General features: G+C 37.1%; 1 protein-coding gene across 3 annotated transcripts in view; it reads right to left on the minus strand.

Moving 5' to 3' along the window:
- Positions 1-20,356, minus strand: part of NSF (N-ethylmaleimide sensitive factor, vesicle fusing ATPase) — an 84,361-nt gene that overhangs the window by 9,434 nt on the left and 54,571 nt on the right. For all 3 annotated transcript variants that reach the window (XM_083377917.1, XM_083377918.1, XM_083377916.1), the window contains exons 10-18: positions 18,597-18,762; positions 17,250-17,324; positions 15,705-15,892; positions 13,132-13,227; positions 12,850-13,006; positions 11,509-11,642; positions 8,053-8,119; positions 7,341-7,420; positions 291-425 (exon numbers count right to left, since the gene is read on the minus strand). In XM_083377917.1, the coding sequence (XP_083234043.1) occupies positions 291-425; positions 7,341-7,420; positions 8,053-8,119; positions 11,509-11,642; positions 12,850-13,006; positions 13,132-13,227; positions 15,705-15,892; positions 17,250-17,324; positions 18,597-18,762 (1,098 nt within the window). The remainder of the gene's footprint in view (positions 1-290; positions 426-7,340; positions 7,421-8,052; positions 8,120-11,508; positions 11,643-12,849; positions 13,007-13,131; positions 13,228-15,704; positions 15,893-17,249; positions 17,325-18,596; positions 18,763-20,356) is intronic.

Consider the following 20,356-nt stretch of genomic DNA (forward strand, 5'->3'; position numbering starts at 1 on the left):
AAATCTAAAACTGCTAGATAATATTCAGAAGTGGCTCAAAAAGACAACTCCCTAATTCACAAAGTAGCGGGTGATACAGAACAATCAGATTTGCAAGATTCTATTATATAGCCAATGTGAATAAAAGTAGCTTCAACCTTCTTTTAAAGGAGATTTCCTGCTATGGGTTATCTAGTTGGCTGACAACAGGATTTCAAAAGATCCACAGACTTGATTTGTTTTAGAACTCCAAAGAAATTGGGTTCTTTTTTCAAAGTCCTTCTTTCAGGGCACACTAGTGATCTCCTCACCTCCAGGGCCTCCATGAGATGATCGCCAGTAGCAATGTTGGGAATATGGACAGTAGTGCTAAACGCATCAAGCATCTCCATCTCCTGCAGGACATCTTTGCGACTAGTAGTCCCAATGATCAAGAGCTTGCGGCCCTAAACGGTAATAACAATGGGAAGGTAAAGCTAAATCAAAATGAACCTTTTTGGAAATAACTCAAATACAGTTTTACCCTTTTGGCTTTCAACATTCCTTTTCAACTGCTGGACCAGTTCAGTACGCCAAACCACTTTTTCACAGTGAGGCAAGTCACATGAAGCTGGGAAAGCCAAAAGAGGACTTGAGAGCAATGATTTCTCTCTTTTTTTAAAAAGGTAAACATGGAAATACCATTTCGCTACCAATGATAGTAGCTTTTGATAGCCTTACACTCTTTGCATTTTACTCTTTTTTAAAAAAAATAAATGTTCTTCCCAAGAAATCTGAAAACTACTGCGATGTATGGAACACAATACTAAGGAAATGGCCTACGTTCTTGTTAAATTATACTTTCTAGATTTCTTCTGGGATAAACCAGTACAGTTAAATTGTTATACCGTAGATCTGTTGCATAGCTTGGATTAGGGTAATTATATAGTATAGAAAAGGAAAGGTTTCCATCAAGCAAATGAAAAGTATCAAACTGCCAGATTCATCACTAATCTTGCCTGAATTTCCAAATACCTCTATCTCTCCTTGGTGAGATGCTCACTAAGACAGGAGACTGGAAGAGATACCACAAAATGCAACAGTACTTAAGTACTGCTTGAAAAGGCACCAACAAGCCATTAAACCAAAATTCATACTTCAGGTGGAACTATTAAAATAAGTAATTTAAAAAATGCATTCATTTAATTACATTTCTGTAGCACTCAACATCTAAAACACTCTCGGATATTCCCAAAATAAATGATTTTATAATAGATACTGTACATCATAATTATTTCCACTGTTTTAAAGTTAGTAGAGCAGTTCATTTTCCTCATAAATTTATTTCTATCCTTCTGATTCTCATGAGCCATTCCAATGCTTGATCTAACCTCTGGCAAAATCAATCTGATTAAGCACAAAAAAGTTTTGTCAGCTGCTGGAAGTAGAGAAAGCTATGCTTTTAAAGCTATAAAGCAATTATTATGATGAAAGACGGAGCCCACCCAGGAAATAATTTTACATTGCCAACTGGAAGATCATGAAATTTAAATGGTGAGATGGATATTAAACACCGACATGACAAAATGTACTTCCAGACAAATCTTTCATCTAAACTAGGAAAAACAATTAAGGTACCAAAGTATCATTTTCCAGCTCAGAAGGACAGGTACTACAGTTCCTCCAAAGTCCATTCAGCCAGTGTGTGCTGACACTGGGAACCAGGTGCTGGTCTACCCTCAGTCACAGAAATCCTCTAAATGACCTTGGTCTAGTCATTCCTTTTCAGCCCAACCTGCTTTACATTATGGTTGGCTTGGAGAAAAACAGGAGAGAATGCTATTTATGTTGCCTTAAACTTCTGTACAAAAGATATAAATTAAATATAAATCTAATAAACAAGATGGTGTCAAGTGCCTAGGAAGTGAGGAGATTCACGCAGTTCCAATGAGTACACTGTAAAGATTTATTCTTGTGTACAAGAATCTGGCCAAGTGACCATTAAAGGAATGAATAGGAGTTAAGAAATGAATTCAAGGTGGGTTGGATTTAGATCTCTTACAGGCATGTAGGGACTTGTGACTTATGACACGTTTGACCCCTCCATCGTTCTCAGCCTGGTCATCTCCTACAGGTGTTAAACACAGTTCTTAAGGGTCAAATTAAATTCATTGGGTAAAATGAAATGGCAGTCCTAGCAGATATCAGAGTGTGGAGTCCTGGTGCTCTCTGAGCTTCATTGTTTTCTTGCAGACATTTCAGTACCCAACTAAGTACCGGTAATATCTTCAGTGCTAGAAGAAGGAGTAGGTACAAAGAGCAGGTGGGATGCAATAAGCAAGTGCAGTGGACCATACTTCCTCACTCCCTAGATATCCTAATTGCCCATTTATGCATCAAATCAGCTGAAACAGTTCATTTTCTCAAAAATCACATTTATCATAGTTAGGCACACCATGATTGGCAGTGCCATTTTCCAAATAGAAGAAGCTAAAAAAGAATTGCAATTCTTTGCAAGTTTCAACTCCCCAGGTTTTACCCAAATTGTTCAAGAGTAAGGAAACAATCTGGTCTGAAAATTGGCCAATATACAGGCAGGGATTTTTCATTCTCCCCTTTCATCAAGAGAATTAGCCATGGAATTTTGACAACCTATTTTTAAAAGTTTTATTGAATCTTTTAAAAATTTATAAAACCTGGGCTAAAGGATAGTAGCACTGGCTATTTAAAAAAGCTGTGGGAAACTCAGATTTTAACTATTCAAAAGAACATATGAATGTTGCTTTCTGTAAAAAAAACAAAAAACCCCTCCCCCTCTCCAGGTGAATGCATAACAAAGAAAGCCTAATATTATTCTATCACTGCATTCAATATTAAAAAAGTAAAGAATTACAATCTGACAATTACATCTTCAATTATGTGGCTCATTCAATTTTCTGATTGCACATGTCTAATTCAAGTTTTCATATCTGTGTTCAATACCTGTGTGGTATAATCTACAATAAATAACCCAGGTCCTTCATGTTCATGCTAACCACATCACATATTAAGCATTTTGCTGACAGATAGATAATCAAAAGGAGGTGAAATTACCTTAATATAATCCAGTCTCTCAGGAACTCATTGAAAAACTTGAGCCAGGTAAATCATATGCATACAAGCTAATTTTATATTCAGAATTTCTGATCTCCCCACCTTTATTATTAGTATTCCTGATGATTCTGTACTGATTAAAATAACAATTTAAAAATGACTTTTCTTCCCTATAAATGAATAAAAACTAGTTATTGGGTATTCAGGCTCGTATTACAGATTTGGGATGGATCATAGAATCCTAGGGCTGGAAGGAACCTTGGAGGTTTTCTAGTCCAACCCTCTGCCTAAGGCAAGAGTTCACAAGCAAGATGGGACTGGGAAAAGCTGAAATAAATGAATGTGGGAGTAGGTGCACAGGAAGAGGGGCAGCTTTTGAGAGGCACCAAGCAAAATGATTTAATAAATTAAAAGGACAGGAGGGAGATTAAATAAGGGCTTAAAAGTGACCAGAGGGGCATGAGAAGACAGAACAATGAACAAACAGACAAGAGAAAGAAATTAAGATTTTCATAAAAAAATGCTGGCTAATTAGAAGAATATTAGTGAAATAAAAATCATGCCAGTGGACAAACAGATCCTTGGGGAACTCAGTGAGGCTTTGGGTGGGTGCCAATTGGCATCCTAGGATTGGCAAATCAGGATACCCAGCCCAGTAGAGCTTCCCAGTTGGCAAGACAATACAGAAGGTGCAAAATCTTGAGACAGCTAAGCTGAGCAAATTTTCTTGGCTTCCCTCCCAAAATTCATCAGCCAACATTTGGCCTTGCTTGAGAATTCTGGGAGTTGAAGTCCATCTGTCTTAAAGCCACTGAGGTTGAGAACATGTTAGTTTCATCTGCTCCTCTCAAATGTACCGTAAGCAAAAATTTATATCAAGCAGTATAATTATCAATGTATTATGGAAGGAATGACATAATTATAGAATTATCTTTTGTACTGGGAAACTCTTTCAAGCCTCTGTGATATTGTCCAGGTTTCCAGAAAGATATTAAATTTTCTGAAGAGGGGCAGAATGTGGTACATGTTACTCTTATATGTAGTGGATGCAAAATATAGCAATTGACTCATAAAGGATATGGAAGGAAATCATTTCTATTTTTAAACATTTTAACTAAAATGAGCTGTTTTTCTGAAGCCACGAGGAGACCAGTTTTGATTACGAACCAATCCTAAGATCTAAAAAAGAACTTTCTACCAATGAAATTGAATAGTTGTAGCTAAGGGCTGAACTGTGGTGCCCTTGATGGTCTCTGAACTTGTTGTTTCCAAGCTCAGAGAACACCAAGAAGTTCACAAAAAACTTTCTCAAAGATATCAAACATTTCTATATATAAAAAGGCAATTTATAGAGTGAGGTGGTCTATTAATTTACAATCTAAATTTGTTATGGGAGACTGATCTTGTAGCTCACAGTTGTTTATGTAGAGAAACTGGTTTAGTGTTTCCCAGACAAACTATCTATGAGCCTTACCACATTGCAAATTGTCCAGATCAATTACACAGCCAATCAGAGACAGCACTGACCTTCAACCAACCCATGCAAGCCATCCCCACCAGTTCACCTCCCAATGAATCTGACCTGATGTAACCTACCCATCACAAGACCCTCACTCGTCATATCCACACCTGAAGCCCTTATAAACAGAAGAACACTGACTCTGACATCCCTTAAACTCCGCTGAAGATGTTACCTAGTCTGGTAACAAAACATTCGAAAAGCTCAGAGAATGATCACCCTCATACTACACCGGAGCTACAGATATTCGCCACTATTGAAAAAGAATTTCTTCTCTTTTGGTGGGGAAAAATCATCAGCAAGTTACATTTTCCCATTATTTTAGCAATGTTACCAGAACAGTTTTCACCTTTTGACATTTCTCTCCTTGTGTATGGATTGCATGGTTCATCAGCTTTTAATAAAATACTGAATGAAACTAAAAAGGGTTGAGCAAAATCTAGACCATTCTTCCCAACTGCTGGCTATGCTTACTACAAATTCTGCAACCGGCATCATTTGGATTATTTAAACTCTGAGGCCAATGTTTCACCGAAAGTTTCCACATTTCATTGAGAGTTTCCAAGTTCCAGAAAATAATCAAATTAAAGCCACCCAATAATGGACTGTATCCTTCTCAAAGACAGCAGAATTAAGGATTCTCTGTCTATAAAGACTATAGAAGTAAATAAGGTTACAAACAAACATCTCAGGATCACAAAAGACTTGCTTTGTGCTAAAAAGTTGGTCTAGCTCCAGTAAGTGCCATACTTTGCACACACAGACACACACACAGACACGCACAGACACAGAGAGAGAAATTTGTAGGACAAACATAGGGAGGATGTCTTAAGCAGGCCCCATTCAGAAGATCCCCGAAACAGTTTGCTGGGTTTTTCATAACACTACCGAAATTGTCAATCTAGCTTAAGGGGTGGGGGGAGGGGGGAGAGTAGAAGAGAGGGATACTGCACTGGGCTTTTACCCTCTAAGTCTAATTGTTAGTTTTTTCATAGGAACCAGCAGGGAACCCCATGTGAAGCCTCTGTGGGGTTCCTGAGCAGAGCATCCAATGCCTTGTGTGACTCTGCATGTAGATGAAGGAAGCCTTTTGGGTTGCTGTGCTGTTACTGCTCCTTTCTCAGAGAAATGCTTTTTTTCTCTGGCTTGGCTCCCTGCTGGGCCAGCGCTTTTCAATTTTCCTCTCTTTTTTCCCCTCCCCCTCCCCCCCCCCCGCCCTCCATGCTTGAAAAAAATCCTCTCCTCTCCTTGCAAAACCCATGGAAACATGAAAAAATAATAAAAGAGTTCAGAGAGGTGGGTTTGCTTTGTTTCTTTTACTTTGGAAAATCTACATTAATTTTAAAAAGCTTTAAAAAAGTCTGTTCAAGAGAATATACAAATACATGAATACAGACCACATGTATGGAGGGAAAGAACTGGATTTTTCTTTCTCTGGATTGATTTTACAAAGCTGAAGAATGCTCCACATCTAAATAATGTCTGTTTGTCTGTCTTCTCTCTCTCTCTCTACACACACACACACATACATACACATACACACACACCACTCAATCTGTATGTGTACATAGATACATATATACATATAAGCAAGTGCAATGGCTTAATGGTTAAAAATGTTGACCTTGTCACCTGAAAACTAATAGCCCCGGTTCAAAACCCAAGTGTTGCACAACATTCACAAGCTCCCATTCTTACCCCACCTCCTGTCCACCAAGCACTTCAAAAGCATGGAAATGCAAGTAGATAAACAGGTACCACTTTGGTGGGAAGGTAACATTATTCCATGTTCCTTTGGTGTATAGCCATGCTGGCCACATGGCTACAGAAAGTGTCTTCAGAAAATGCTGGCTCCCTCAGCCAAGAAACGGGAATGAGCACTGCACCCTAGTGTCAGATACGACTGGTGCAGGGAAACTTTTACCTTTACATGCACACACACACACACACACACACACACACACACACACACACACACAGTATAGCTCTACCTATAGAGACAGCAGAAATATCTTCCTGATGAACTGTTTTCAGTTGTTTATAGTAATCCCCAATGAAAAGGTGGTGAAGTTATCTTCCAAACTAAAAAAATGTAGATATTGATTGTATAGAGCCCATTCTGACATCAAATTTGGACACTTCCTCCCCGAGATCCAGCATGCTCCTACCCTCCTAGACTTTTAAAAAGCCTTATAAACCTGGATTTCCCCCAAAGCACTAGGGTACTGTATTTCTAGAGCCTAAGAAAGTTATTTGTTGGATATGAATAGTGTGGTGTTTTTCTGGTGTAGGAGTTTTTATGTTTGTATAAATCAATTTTTGAATTCTTTTATTGTTTGTAAGCCATGCAAGATTATTGATACATAACATAGATAACTATATTAATCTAATAAATAAAACCTGAAAGCCCTCATATAGCAGCTTCATAATGATATCACTGTGCATAGCAACATCTACAGAAGCATGCCAGTATGCAGAATAATGTATGTTGGATTATTTTCCTCACTAACACCTCAGAACTCAGAAACGCTAATTTTCTCCTTAATTCATACCGAAACAAATTAGATAAAGCAGATAGACAGACTTCCCATCCAACATAAAATATACTTAAAACTCTTCTAATTTGAAAGGACAAAAAAGGCTGCTCTGTAAATGCTTCACCACTTTTATATGAAATTGTTTCACTGCTCTTTAAAGATGTTAAAGACCTCAGATGAGAACATAGCTCAGCTTACAAACATTTTGACTTGTTGCAAGACAGGGTACTTACTTTAGGTGGTGCTTTTTTCAACAACACCAGAAGAGCCTGTAACACCAGATTGGAGAAACGTGGCCCAATAGGAACATAATCTGAAAGTTTAAGATAACAAAATAATAATACATATATTTGCACAGCTCATGAAAAGTCATACAGAGTGGCAACAAGTTCAAATATTGTTGTGTTTTAAAGTTTGGTCAGGTCATTTATACTCTTCCAAGTGTGGTATTAAGATAACTAATGCTCCAATAGGTGTTACTAAAGAATTCCATTTGAGCCTTGCTACTGCCATCCCAAATGTAGCTTTACTTTACTTTTGGAGGAGCTCTTTACAGCCTTTGCTGCCTGTCCACCATCTTGGCTCCTCCCCATCCCCAAATGTAGCTAATATTAATTAACATCAGTTAGGAAACTAGCTATGGTAACAATAAAACTTTGAACTGATAAATTAGAGGTGGTTAAATAAAACTCTCCTTTAATTTAATCTCAGGACCCAACCATTCTTCCTTCTTCTAGTGTTGTACCTTCTCCTCCAAATAATGAAAGGTGGATACAAACTCCATCATATATATCCACATAAACTGCCTCCATAATGCTACCTCCATACCCAAGCTCAGGCACACCAGCCACACCAGCCCTTCTTTTCATAGAAAACCATGGTTTTGCCCCAATCTCATGTGATTCCGCTGTTCTTCACAGATATTTCCTTTACAGGTATTCTCACCAAGAAGCCGTTCAATATCGTCCACCACCACACAGCTGAGCTGGGACTTATAAGCATCATCAAAGATCTAAACATCAGAAAAAAGAAGCAGCAAATGATTTTGTTAATGGCGCCTTCAAGTAAAAATTAAAAAAGCTTTGCCTCTTGGAACTTAAAATTTAATTTCTATCAAATCCAAGTTTTAGTTTAACTTGTTTTTATAAAAAAGCTCTTTAACAAATTATACTACTACGAAGGGAGAAATTTATTTCTATACAAAGCACACTCTAAAATTAGAGATTAGGGGGGGAAATATTATAGATAGCTATCAATTTTGTTTCCCTTCTTTGAAGGGTTCATTAATATTTGAAATTTTTGAATGGAACCACTCAAAATTTGGAAAGTTATTCCACTTCTTAGCATGCTACCCCTATGTCATGTAAAACATGCTGAAAATATTTTTTAAAAAATATCCATTTCCTCAGATTTAGAAGAGGATGATGTTACCTGTGGCCCATCCACATTCTTAAAATAATTTTTCCCTTTGCTTTATCAAGAAATGGTTCTTTCCTGCTGCATATGTAGATATGCATCTTTCCTTAAACAGAAATGTGAAGACCTCTTATTTAGATATACTAGATTTTTGTACTCTGCATGACTCTTTTAGCAGAGTCACAGATTAAGTGAATTTGGCTCAGTTATATATACCACCACCACAACCACCACCACCAAACTTCTCTGGGGTCTTCCCAAGCATTTTAGTTTAATATCCTACACGGTCTAGTTTTATTGTTCTATGTGGCTAACCGTAATTATCATTATTCACTCTTATAACATCCAGAAAAAAACAATGGATTTCAAGATATTACTCTACAGTGCTTATTGGAAGCACTGTATTAAATAACATTATGAAACTGAAAAGAAAGTAAGATAATTTATATTAAGCTAAAAAAAAGACATCCCAATTTGCAATTCAAAGAATAGCTAGACTATTCCAGATAGATTCTGTCTACATGGATCTTTTTTATTAAATACGGCCAAAGGAATTGACATCCCCACTCCCCGCTCCCCAAATCCCAGTTTACAATAGAGTAAGTTGAAACTGATACAGGTAAATGACATCCAGCATCCTTTATTTCATAGACACTTTGCTTTTGATGCATGACTCTCATTATTTTTCTAAATAATAAAACAAATGAAAATGGCAAGGGGATAATTATTGCTATCCCTTAGAAGTTAAGAGACACTATTGGATTTCAGTGATTTTTCAGGCAAACTATTTACTCAGGCTATTTGAATGGAAAAAAGTACTGTTAGACTGTTCAACCAGGAAGACCCTATTTCTGAAAGGCAAATACAAAAGTCCAATTTTTTTAAGATTATCATGCAAGTCCCCCAATGTGTATCTAGTATAGCTTTAAGATAAGAACTGGGAATTACAAGTATAGAAGCAATATCTAATTATCTTTAATTACTAGCTAAAACTAATATTTAATCCAACAGGCCTAATTAACATGGGTAACTTCCAATCTACCTGAAATACATTCATTAGGGGAAAACTAGAAAGCTATGGGTTCTCTAATGAGGCAATTTAAAAAATGGGATTTGACCAAGCAAAAAAAAATCCTGAAAGGGAGAGTCACTGACACAGGATGGCAACCAGATGTCAGTTTAAGCAGCAAAGCTAAGTTTTAGAAACACTCTTTTAGCACCATGCCAGGTAGTTATTAATAATCAATAATAAATAACAGATATTACAGAACATTTGTTCTGGTTAGATTCAATGCCATTCCCTTCAGAAGTTATTGACAGTAAATATCAAAAAAATCCTTTCCGTGAATGATTTTGCCTCAGTGACCCCCACACTGCAGAGGATGTTTAGCAAGTGCTGCTGCACTCAAAAACTGGGGGATACATTTATTTATTTATTAAATTCACATGACTCTGGGCAGCTTACAGATCATAAATAGGTAAATAGAAAAACAGTTAAAAATTTCAAATTATGCAAATTCAAAATGTTAAAAACTATGAAAAAACCCAGGAACTAAGAGCCAGATGGAATAGGGATAGGGTCTTCTTACCCCATCAGCTGCCTCCAGCAGTGAGAACTCCCCTTGGAGCACCAAACTAACTGGCAAAACCAAGTTGTAATACCCTTCTGGAAGGCCAAAAGGCTGGGTGTAGTTTTCACCTCCAGAGGTAGAGTGTTCCACAGAGTTGGGGCCAAAGTGGAAAAGAATCTTCTCTTTGGCCCTGCCTTCTGGGTTTCCTTGGCAAACAGCGTCTGTGCACACCTCTTCTGTTGGCGCAAGAGGAGTGGGCTAATGGTATTGAGGTGAGATGGCCGCTCCTCAAATTGCCAATGTAGAAGTCTCATTATCAGAATTACAGAAAGTACTAGATTGCAGTTATTGCCCCAAAGCAATCCTAGGTGCTATGAAATACTGATACCCAGGGCTTTTTTTGACATAGAACGCTCAGAACGGAGTTCCGGCACCTTTTTTGGATGGAACCTTGTAGGGTAGGCAAGGCGGGTTGTATGACATGTGTGAGTTCTGGCACCTTTTTCTTTTACAAAAAAAGCACCGCTGATATCCCTAATGTAATATTTCATAGCACACTTTAAGTAATAACTGCAGTCATCCTTTATTATTATTATGGATCCTTGCACAGTCAGCCGGATGTTCAGACTGGATTTGGCATTTTTGCCTACCTATTGAGTCTTTTCCAAGGATCTATATGATGATGATGATGATGATGATGATGATGATGATGATGATGATGATGTTTATGCCACTTTCATTTGCTTTATTATTTACAAAATATGTGCAGTCATACACAAAAAACAAAGTGTCTGGACTATGGAATAAAGAAGAGTGAATGCCATTTAATTGTGTCAATTTCAATTTATTTCAGGATAAATTGGGATTCTTTGGAGAAAAATGCAGTCTACCAATATTTTTGGCAAGGTTGTACATTCACTAGGAGAGTTTGAGGAAATTTCCCCCAACAGTGAAATATCACATTGAAGGTGGCTGATGAGTTAAGAGGCAATCCTGCCTCCCCGCCATGCTGTGCATTCTGCTCCCTCTTTTCCTCCCTTCCTCCCCATCTTTTAATTATAATTCTATTTTTATTGTAATTTCCATTTTTACTGCTTTAGAAATATTTATCTTTTATTATTTGTATCTTTTAATGCTATAGGCCACCCAGAGTCACTTTGAAACAATATGTGTGGCAAGTAAGTAAGTAAGCAAGCAAGTAAGTAAATAAATATGTTTTAGCTTTTAGAATATCTTTTCCTTTGCTATAATAAGGCTATTTTCATACTCATGTTTCTGATTTGAATTCAAAGCTACATACCTAATTTGTAAAACTATTTAACAAACTGTTAGACATAGAGAGAGCAGTAGAGAAAAATGATTAAGTAATATATCAGGAAAAATTGATTAATAAAGAACAGATTAGTAGTTATACCTTCTTAATTGCCTGGCACTTGGCAGGTTCTGAAAAGCCAATCATTTTATCAGGAGAACAGATCTTGATGAAGGGGAAATTAGATTCTTCTGCAATCTTTGCAGCTAAAGCTGTTTTCCCACTATGTGGGGGACCTGTTGGCAAAAACATTCCAGGGATAGACAAAAGGAATAGCATATCTTGCCAGTGTTAAAAAGACAAAGTCTCTTCATGGAAACTGAGTACACATGGAAAAAAAGGTCTCTCCCTTTGGCTGAGATTTACATGAACGTTCAAGTTCTTAAAAGAGCTATGAACCCAGAAGGTTCATTGAGACACAAATCACTTTTAATACCAAACCATGTGCTAATCTTTAGCAACTTCATTAAGTTTCTCTCCCTGACGCATTGGCTCTTGGGACAGAACAGAGATTTTGTCAACATTATATGCACATCCAGCCCACTCATCAACCTCCATTATCTGCTTGAAATTACATGTACATAATAATTTTGAAGTTTCTTAAATTTGTGGTGTCAGGAAGGAAGATGGTTCAGAATGTTTCAGAATTTTATTAACTCCATTAATCTAAACATTCGCTTGATCTGTCATTTATTGTGCAGAAATTGTAATGGATTTGAGGCTAACATGTCCCAATATTACTACATGGAAATGTAAAGCATTACAAGGACTCCTTTCTTGACAGTTTTTATAGCATTGAAGTTTCAGGCTTTCCTGGATAAAATTAATTAATTAAGCAAAGCTATTACAAACTGAGTGAAGACTTAGTGATCCTCCTTTTGGATAATCTACTCCCAGAATTAGACAAGGACAACGCTTCATTGTTGCTTTTGATGAAATTCTCATCAGCTTTTGATATAATAAATTACTATATTTTTTGGGATCGCCTCTTTCCCAGTTCTAAGCTCTACATCTATCTTCATGCTTTGTACTCAGAACACCTAAATCTTCTAGAAGTTTTAAGTAGAGCAAGATAGAGAGTATATATTATTTTAACCATAACATCAGATAGCAGTTAGCGCTAAATCATATGTGCAAAGCCACTTCAATGGTTCCCAGTTTCAGTTTGCTCACTATTAAAAACCAGGTTATAGCATTTTAGATATCACACCAAATATGATTTTGAGGTGATGCTGAATTAAGTTTCTGTAAGGTGTTAAGAGAGAGAAGAATATCCAATCCTCTTTTCTCACAGAGGTGCCAGAATCCCCTTTTATAATCTAACACTAATAATCTTCCTTTAGAAATCATATAACATTCCAGATAGAAGCAAGCCATCAAGCCTAGTACATTTTCTAGAAGCAGACCACATTTAATCCATCATCTGTAGAGCAAGTAACATACCTTCCAAAAGAACACTGACCAAGGGAGTACGATCACTATTTTTGGCCTGCTGAACAAGAAGCTCCCCATCATCCAGCACCCGAGAAACAGGGTCACCCCATTTAATAATGCCATTCATAACATAACTTGCATAATCTTCCTGATTGGTCCCAAATGCCTGTGGTTAGAAAGAAACGGATATAGCAAAGCAAATGGTGAATAACTGCCTCCATTTCCAAGAGTAGGAATGATATGAAATAGTTCTCCTGTTTAGCAACAAGAAGAAATGAAAGACACACTCACAGGCTTAATGTCATTCTCCAGTGAAGCCAAAAAGTCTCCCCTTGTCACCTGTAGAGATTCTGCTTTTTCCATATCAACTTCCACTTTAGTGCTGGCCTAATGAAAATGGGAGATGGCGCGTTAATAAGACAGCTAACAAAAGTGTAAATTCAAAATAGATCTACAAAGCTCAAATAATGGAACTTCCAAGAAAAATCTCAAGTAGTCTCAATTTCCCTTATATATATATATATATATATATATATATATATATATATATATATATATATATATATATATATATATATATATATATATATACATACACACACACACACACACACACACACACACACACACACACACACACACACAAAGAATCTCTAGGAAACAATGTATCAGAATAGAGTTCATGAGTGTATGTGGCAAAATAAAAGAAGCAAGAAGTTTAAAGTACATTAAGAAACATAGAAACTGGTATATGTTTTTTGTTTTCTCATCAGAAAACAAAAATGGTCTGTCAGAACAAAAAGGCATGGAGTGGTATAAACATGTTTCAAATAAATTAGCTTTAATTATTTCCCCTTTTATTTTATCTCCAGCTTTATGTCATACAAATAAATTAGTCATACTATTTTTTATTCCTTTACTGCACCTTGCATAAATAATATTGGTTACTCCAAAAAGGAATAAATGAATAAGTGTGTACATCTGCCTGCCTGCATTCATTTTTTCTATTGGTTTCTGTCTATGCTACCAAATGTTGTGTAATTAGGACAGTTGAGCAGAATGTTTGATTTGAACTTGGACCTTTCTACTCCACATTCATAAAAAATCCCCAGCATTTTCTCTCTGATACCCTTTCACAACACAATCCCTTATAGAAGATTTACAATTCTTCCTTGTTAGGTGCCCAAGATAGTGGGAGGATACTGTGGTGGGGCATACTAGGAGTGCAGTTAAGATGACTAATGTGAGAATGCATAAAATCTCTTTATGTACATAAAGTCCAATCCATATTTCCAAGTCTTCTCTGAAAGTAAAGTAAATAAGCTATTACATTAATAAAGGAGATGGTGCCAAAGAAATGTGCAGAAGCTAACTAGCTTCATAACTTGCCACTCTATGGAGTTGCCATAATAAAAACTTTGTTCTGCTTCAGATTTTAGATCATCTGTAAAGTACATTTTCCTTCATTTTTGTAAACTAGAAGGGTCTCATCCCTCCCCAAATTCATCTGCACAGCATACACACTAAAGCTATGTGTTCCAGGATGCATTCCAAGCCCAACACCTGTTACAGTCACAGGCTAACAAAAATCAGCATTTCAACACTGTCCAATATAAAAAACTAATTTAGCTTGTTTCAGCTAATCTCTAATTTACTCATCCTGACATTTCACATCTGACATCACTCATTTCCTGCTTAGAGCCCAGTGACCTTTACAACTAAAAATGAAGGAGAAAAAGAAAAGAAAGAAAAGAGAAACACTCCAAAGAATATCTCAGTCTGAAATCAGGCCTTTGGGAGCTAAGTAATAAAACCATTGTAGATGTTTACCCTCTTGGTGCATATCATAATTCTTGATATTTTATAAATAAAATCTAACCCATTTCAATATCTAATAGTAGACAGGACAATATTTAATGAAACTTCAGAAATAAGGAGACAAATGTTTGATATAATGCAAAGAAGATACAATCTATGTCTTATGTCCTACCAGTGTATCAATCTTAGCCTATATATTCAAATGTGCTTGCTTTTTGCCTGTGTATTTTTATACTTTTTGTCTCTGTCAAACAAACAACATTCTATTAGAGGACCACAAGCACAACTTTGCACTGAATTTCTGTAAAAATCTAGCCCATAAGAACAGGTAGCCAAGTATTACTTTCAAATTGAAAATTACTGAAAAATAGGTATGCATAACATTATATGAAGGAAATATTCCAACCCCAGATTGTTCCCAAATGGAAGTTAAAGTAGTTCCAAAACATAAGTCCATTCCAGAGTTGGAATATTCCATGATAAGAGTCTCACAATACCATCATTTTCCCAGTCATGTTTAATATGTATGTATCTACTCAGTCTTATTATAGCACTTAACAAAGATGAACCCTGCCTCCAACAGTTAGACTTAATATCTGGAAATTAGCAGGTGAGGAAAAAAGGCTTAGGACAATGGTGTTCAAAGAACTAAGAAAGGGAAAGAAGATGTAGCTTTTGTATCATACTGCCTAAATGATGTAGATTAAATAAATGGGGTGGCCATTTATTTAATCTAGTCTGAGCTTCAGATTATAGCAGAAGAAACTGCTTGCTTCAATATTCTTTCATCTTTTTTTTGTCCCCAGAAATAACATGAATCATCCTTGAAAACTATTTTTACTTGTTAAAGTTTTCTTCCCCCACAACCAATTTGAATCAAGAATGGGGGTAAATATTGATCATTTAAAGATTTATTTTGCCTTTTAGGGTTAACTCTTGAATTCTTTATAACTAAGCAAAACTCATAAGAACAAAAGAGGAAGCGGCATAAGGAGGTTCAGATCTAGTGCTATCTGCAGATTGGGTAGTGCTAAGGAGGAGCAAACCTTAATGTGTCTGTTCATAGCTGTGGACTGGGCCGCCCGAACCAGACCCTCAAGTTCAGCACCACTAAAGTTCTTGGTCTCTACGGCCAGCTCTATAATATCAACATCTGAAGCCAGCAGTTGGTGGGTTCGCATCCTTGATGTATGGATGTTGAGAATCTGCATTCGACCTTTTTCATCAGGTAAGCCTAAACAGAATAATTGTCATTTTGCTTTAAATCATTTTTTTCACAATGATCTTTTATGTAGCGTGTCTGCAATTTCCAAACTTTCTTGTCAAGATCTTAGTTGGGGAATTCTAGAAGCAATTGTCCCCAACACATTTGGAGACAGCCAGATTGGGAAAGGCTCTTTAGACATTACCACTTTCTCCCATGATTGCAATATTGTAACACGCGAAGTAATAACATTTGTTTCCCAAGCCCCAGTCCTCTGAGTATTCCATTTTAAAGAATTGGAAAATGGGGTGGACATTGCACCTCATTTTCAACCAGAATGCAACGGAGATTTCTGAATCATTTTGTTACATTTAGGCACAGATAATGTCTGACTGGAGAGTATGGACACATCCATGCAATTTTCTCAACAACAACTTTTGCAATTGCTTGGGGTGTTTTTGGATTTCCCAGTCTAGACTTTTGCCCTGATGTTCCTTAGGAATGTCCTATCCAAATCACATTTGTACTTCCCATATTTACAATGCTACCCATGGATATAGTTTAAACTTCTGTAGCTGTATCTACCTGTGATATCCAAACTTTGGAAACTTGGGAATAAGAATAAGCCAATATGTGAAAGGAAAAATTAAATGCCTTTCTCTATTGCTGAAAATGGAAAAGACAAAAGAATGCAAGCTCAAAGCTTGTTGCAGCTTGGTGTTCTTCTAATATAAGTATTCAACCATTTGGATGATAATATAGAGCAGGGGTGTCAAACTCAATTTCATTGAGGGCCGCATCAGCATTGCTGTTGCCCTCAGGGGTCCGGGTGGGTATGGCCTACTGGATGGGCGTGGCTAGAGTGCGTATGGCCTACTGGGTGGGCATGGCCAACTCTACATCATTCGCATCAAGGGTGCCTATGGGGACCTGGGCAGGAGTGGGACAGATCTGAGGATCTCTGGCGGAAGGAGGGTCTCTGGGCCAGGGCCAAGGCGGTGGGGGCCGTTCCCTCACTGTTTCCAGGATGGCTTCGCGGGCCACATGAAACCACTTCGCGGGCCAGATCCGGCCCCCGGGCCTTGTGTTTGACATGTCTGATATAGAGGGAAAGACAATTTACATGAAGCCAAACTAATGGCCTGTGAGCTGCAATAAGTTACTTTTTACTGTTTTTGCCTTTTTCCAGTCATGGGTATCATGGTTCTGTTAGTGTAATGTTCAAGAGAATCCATATTGCACATCTTCCTTGTTCAAGTTAATATAAATTATGGAGAGAGGGCTGTGGCCATAAGACCATATGCACCAAAATACTTCCTACCAAAACTTTCCAATGCCTACCATTTGTTCGTGGGTTTTGATAATAACTTCTGCCCTGACTATTTACCAATCTCCATTTTCACTTCCAGTCGTCCAGGTCGTAAGAGTGCTTCATCAATCAGGTCTGGTCTATTGGTCATACCTGGACATTAAAAAGAAATTATTACTAGCCTGAAAAAAAGAATGAGTCCAGATACTATACCTGATTTTTAGATTAGCTGATTGAGCCTTCTGGGCACCAAGCAAACAATCCTACTCAATTGTTGTATCTTTCCATTAAGCAAAAGAGGCAAATCAAAGATAGCATTCCCACCAGAAGTGATAATATTCTATTTACCTTTTATTTACTGCATATAACGAGATCCCAAAAAGACCTCAAAAGGTGTGTGTGTGTGTGTGTGTGTGTGTGTGCGCGCGCGTGCACGCAGTGTGGGGAGCTATCTAGTCATATGAGAGAGAACAAAATGAGGGAAATGAAAAGGGGTTGTTCCCAGGCTTGAACTGTGAATCATCTAGCAATGTCCAAGGTTCCAAAATATGTTTCAGGGATATGTTGCAGCATCTGATATCTGTGAATTGCTGTCTCATGTTATACTATTCAAATGAATGGACACGTGGATCATAGCTAATATGCAAACTAGTCTGTGTGAAACAAATATTAGAGACATTGTGATGGTGAAAGAAAGAAAGAAAGAAAGAAAGAAAGAAAGAAAGAAAGAAAGAAAGGAAGGAAGGAAGGAAGGAAGGAAGGAAGGAAGGAAGGAAGGAAGGAAGGAAGGAAGGAAGGAAGAAAGAAAGAAAGAAAGAAAGAAAGAAAGAAAGAAAGAAAGAAAGAAAGAAAGAAAGAGGGGGAGGAAAAAAAAAGACAAGAAAAGTTCTTCCACCAATATTATTCCTTGGGTTTGTTTTCACTTTTTCTTTTCCAAGTAGTAATCACAACTTTTTTTTGTTTTCCATTTTATGTCCTTTAGTTATCCATTTAAATATTACAATTTAAAATCTTCCTTGAAAAATAGTAGTGTAAAAATTTACTGCAAAACATCTCTTTGAAAAAGAATATAAAAGCCTAAGAATCAGTTAAGGGTTAATAATTCTTATGGCTGAATATACAATAAATAGCTCACAATATATTATTTTAGTTTTGTTTTATGCTGTCCAGATTAACTTGCTGTGACATTGGCAGCTATATTAATAAGAAAAATTAATAATTTCCCTATCAAGCAAGATAAATCATCCTAGTTTAATATCTTGCCTAAGGCTCTGCACTTTTGTTTTAGTCTCAAGACTCTCAAAAGTGAGACATTTACTCTTTGCAACCAGAAATATCTTGCATCCATGTCTCCCTGCAAATATGTCAAAGATATGGCAAGGTCTCCCTCTCAAGTGAACCCAAGAGAACAAGGAAACTCCATACCGATTACTAAGATATTGTTCAACTGTTCAACACCATCAATTTTGGACAAGAGCTGGTTCACAACAGTGTCATGGACGCCAGTGCTGCCGGCCATACTCCCTCTTTGTTTGCAGATAGCATCGATTTCATCAAAGATGATTATATGAACACCACTATTTGCCCCAAGCTGATGAAGAAAAATCAAAGTATGTCATTAAACTATTGTCATCCTTATTCTAATAGCTACCACAGTGCAATGTTTTAAGGAATGCAGAATAAGAGTAAAGCATTTGAGCATGAAAAGAGCAATTCCATTCTAACTGTAATAAAGGGAAGAAACTTTCAATATTCATTTGGTATAAGGCCTGTGGCCATAAATAACCTTGGTGGAGCAGTGGGCTAATGCCTCCTTAAGTAACACCAGCTGCCTGCAATTAGTGCAGGTTCGCCTCCCACCAGGCTCAAGGTTGACTCAGCCTTCCATCCTTCTGAGGTAGGTAAAATGAGGACCCAGATTGTTGGGGGCAATTAAGCTGACTTTGTAATAATGCCGCTGGGGGGTGGGCAAAAGCCCTAATAAGCAGGCATATACATAGAAGGAAGGCTATTGCTAAGCACATTGGTTTGTGCTTAAATTGTAAGCCGCCCTGAGTCTTCGGAGAAGGGCGGGATATAAATGGGATTAAAATAAAAAATAAATAAATAAATAAAGCATGTATTGTGGATCCATTCCCAATTTCAGTATTCCAGAATAGTTCAATTAACAGTATACTAGTTCATATTAAGATTATGAAGGGCACTAAAAACCCCTTAGGAAATAAAATGTTACAATATATATTCAGAATTCTATGTACATACAGAATTTTTTTTTTTAGAACTAGAGAATCTATGACCATTTGGTCATCCTTTCAAAGATTATTTCCTTACCTAAACAGAGAAACAAAATGACATGGATAGGCAAAAAAGCAGTGATAGGAAGAGTGACTTCCAACTTCCGTTGGCTTTCTCACTGACTTTGCTTGTGGGAAGCTGGCATGCAGCATCAGAAATCACAATCACATGACTACAACTAACTGAGTGATGCTGCAGAGCTTTGTAAATACAACTGATGAGATCCTTGAAATTTCAATTACAGTAGCAGTAATGACAGTATTACAAAAGCAGTAATGGGTCCAAGATTATACAGCAGTGATTCTCAACCTGTGATCTGCAGACCCTTGGGGTCCACAATATGGTCACAGGAATTCCACAAAGGCTGGAAGAAATGTTATGATTTAAATCTTGAGTTAATTGGGGGTTCATAGTCATGGTCCATGGCCACAAAAGGTACTTAGGGGAGGGCCCATAATGAAGAAAAGGTTGAGAACTACTGCAATACAGGATTCATTACTTCCAATAATGACAAGTCATGCAGGTCCTAAGTCACCCTCCAATTACCATCATCACACTTATAGCTGGCATGCACTTAATTATTTTTCAGGGTTTTATGCTGCTACAATCAATCGATTCCCAGAGTCTTACAAAACTTTAATCCAGTATCAAAATTAAAAACATCAATATTGGCCAAAACCAATAGAAAAATATTTATAACATGTCACCCTCAGTAAACACGCAGCATCACTCTTTTGGGAGCAGTAATCTTTCATTCCATCTCTATAGTTCTTACATAGTCAAGGTAGTATGGTCCAACACACTAAAAACAAGGATAGGGTTATCTTCATCTCCAGAACAAAGGAGAGGGATCTTCACTGAAAATGCTTACACTTTCCAGATATTGACAC

This window comes from Vipera ursinii (genome assembly GCF_947247035.1).
Source record: "Vipera ursinii genome assembly, chromosome: Z".
Classification (NCBI taxonomy): Eukaryota; Metazoa; Chordata; class Lepidosauria; order Squamata; family Viperidae; genus Vipera; species Vipera ursinii.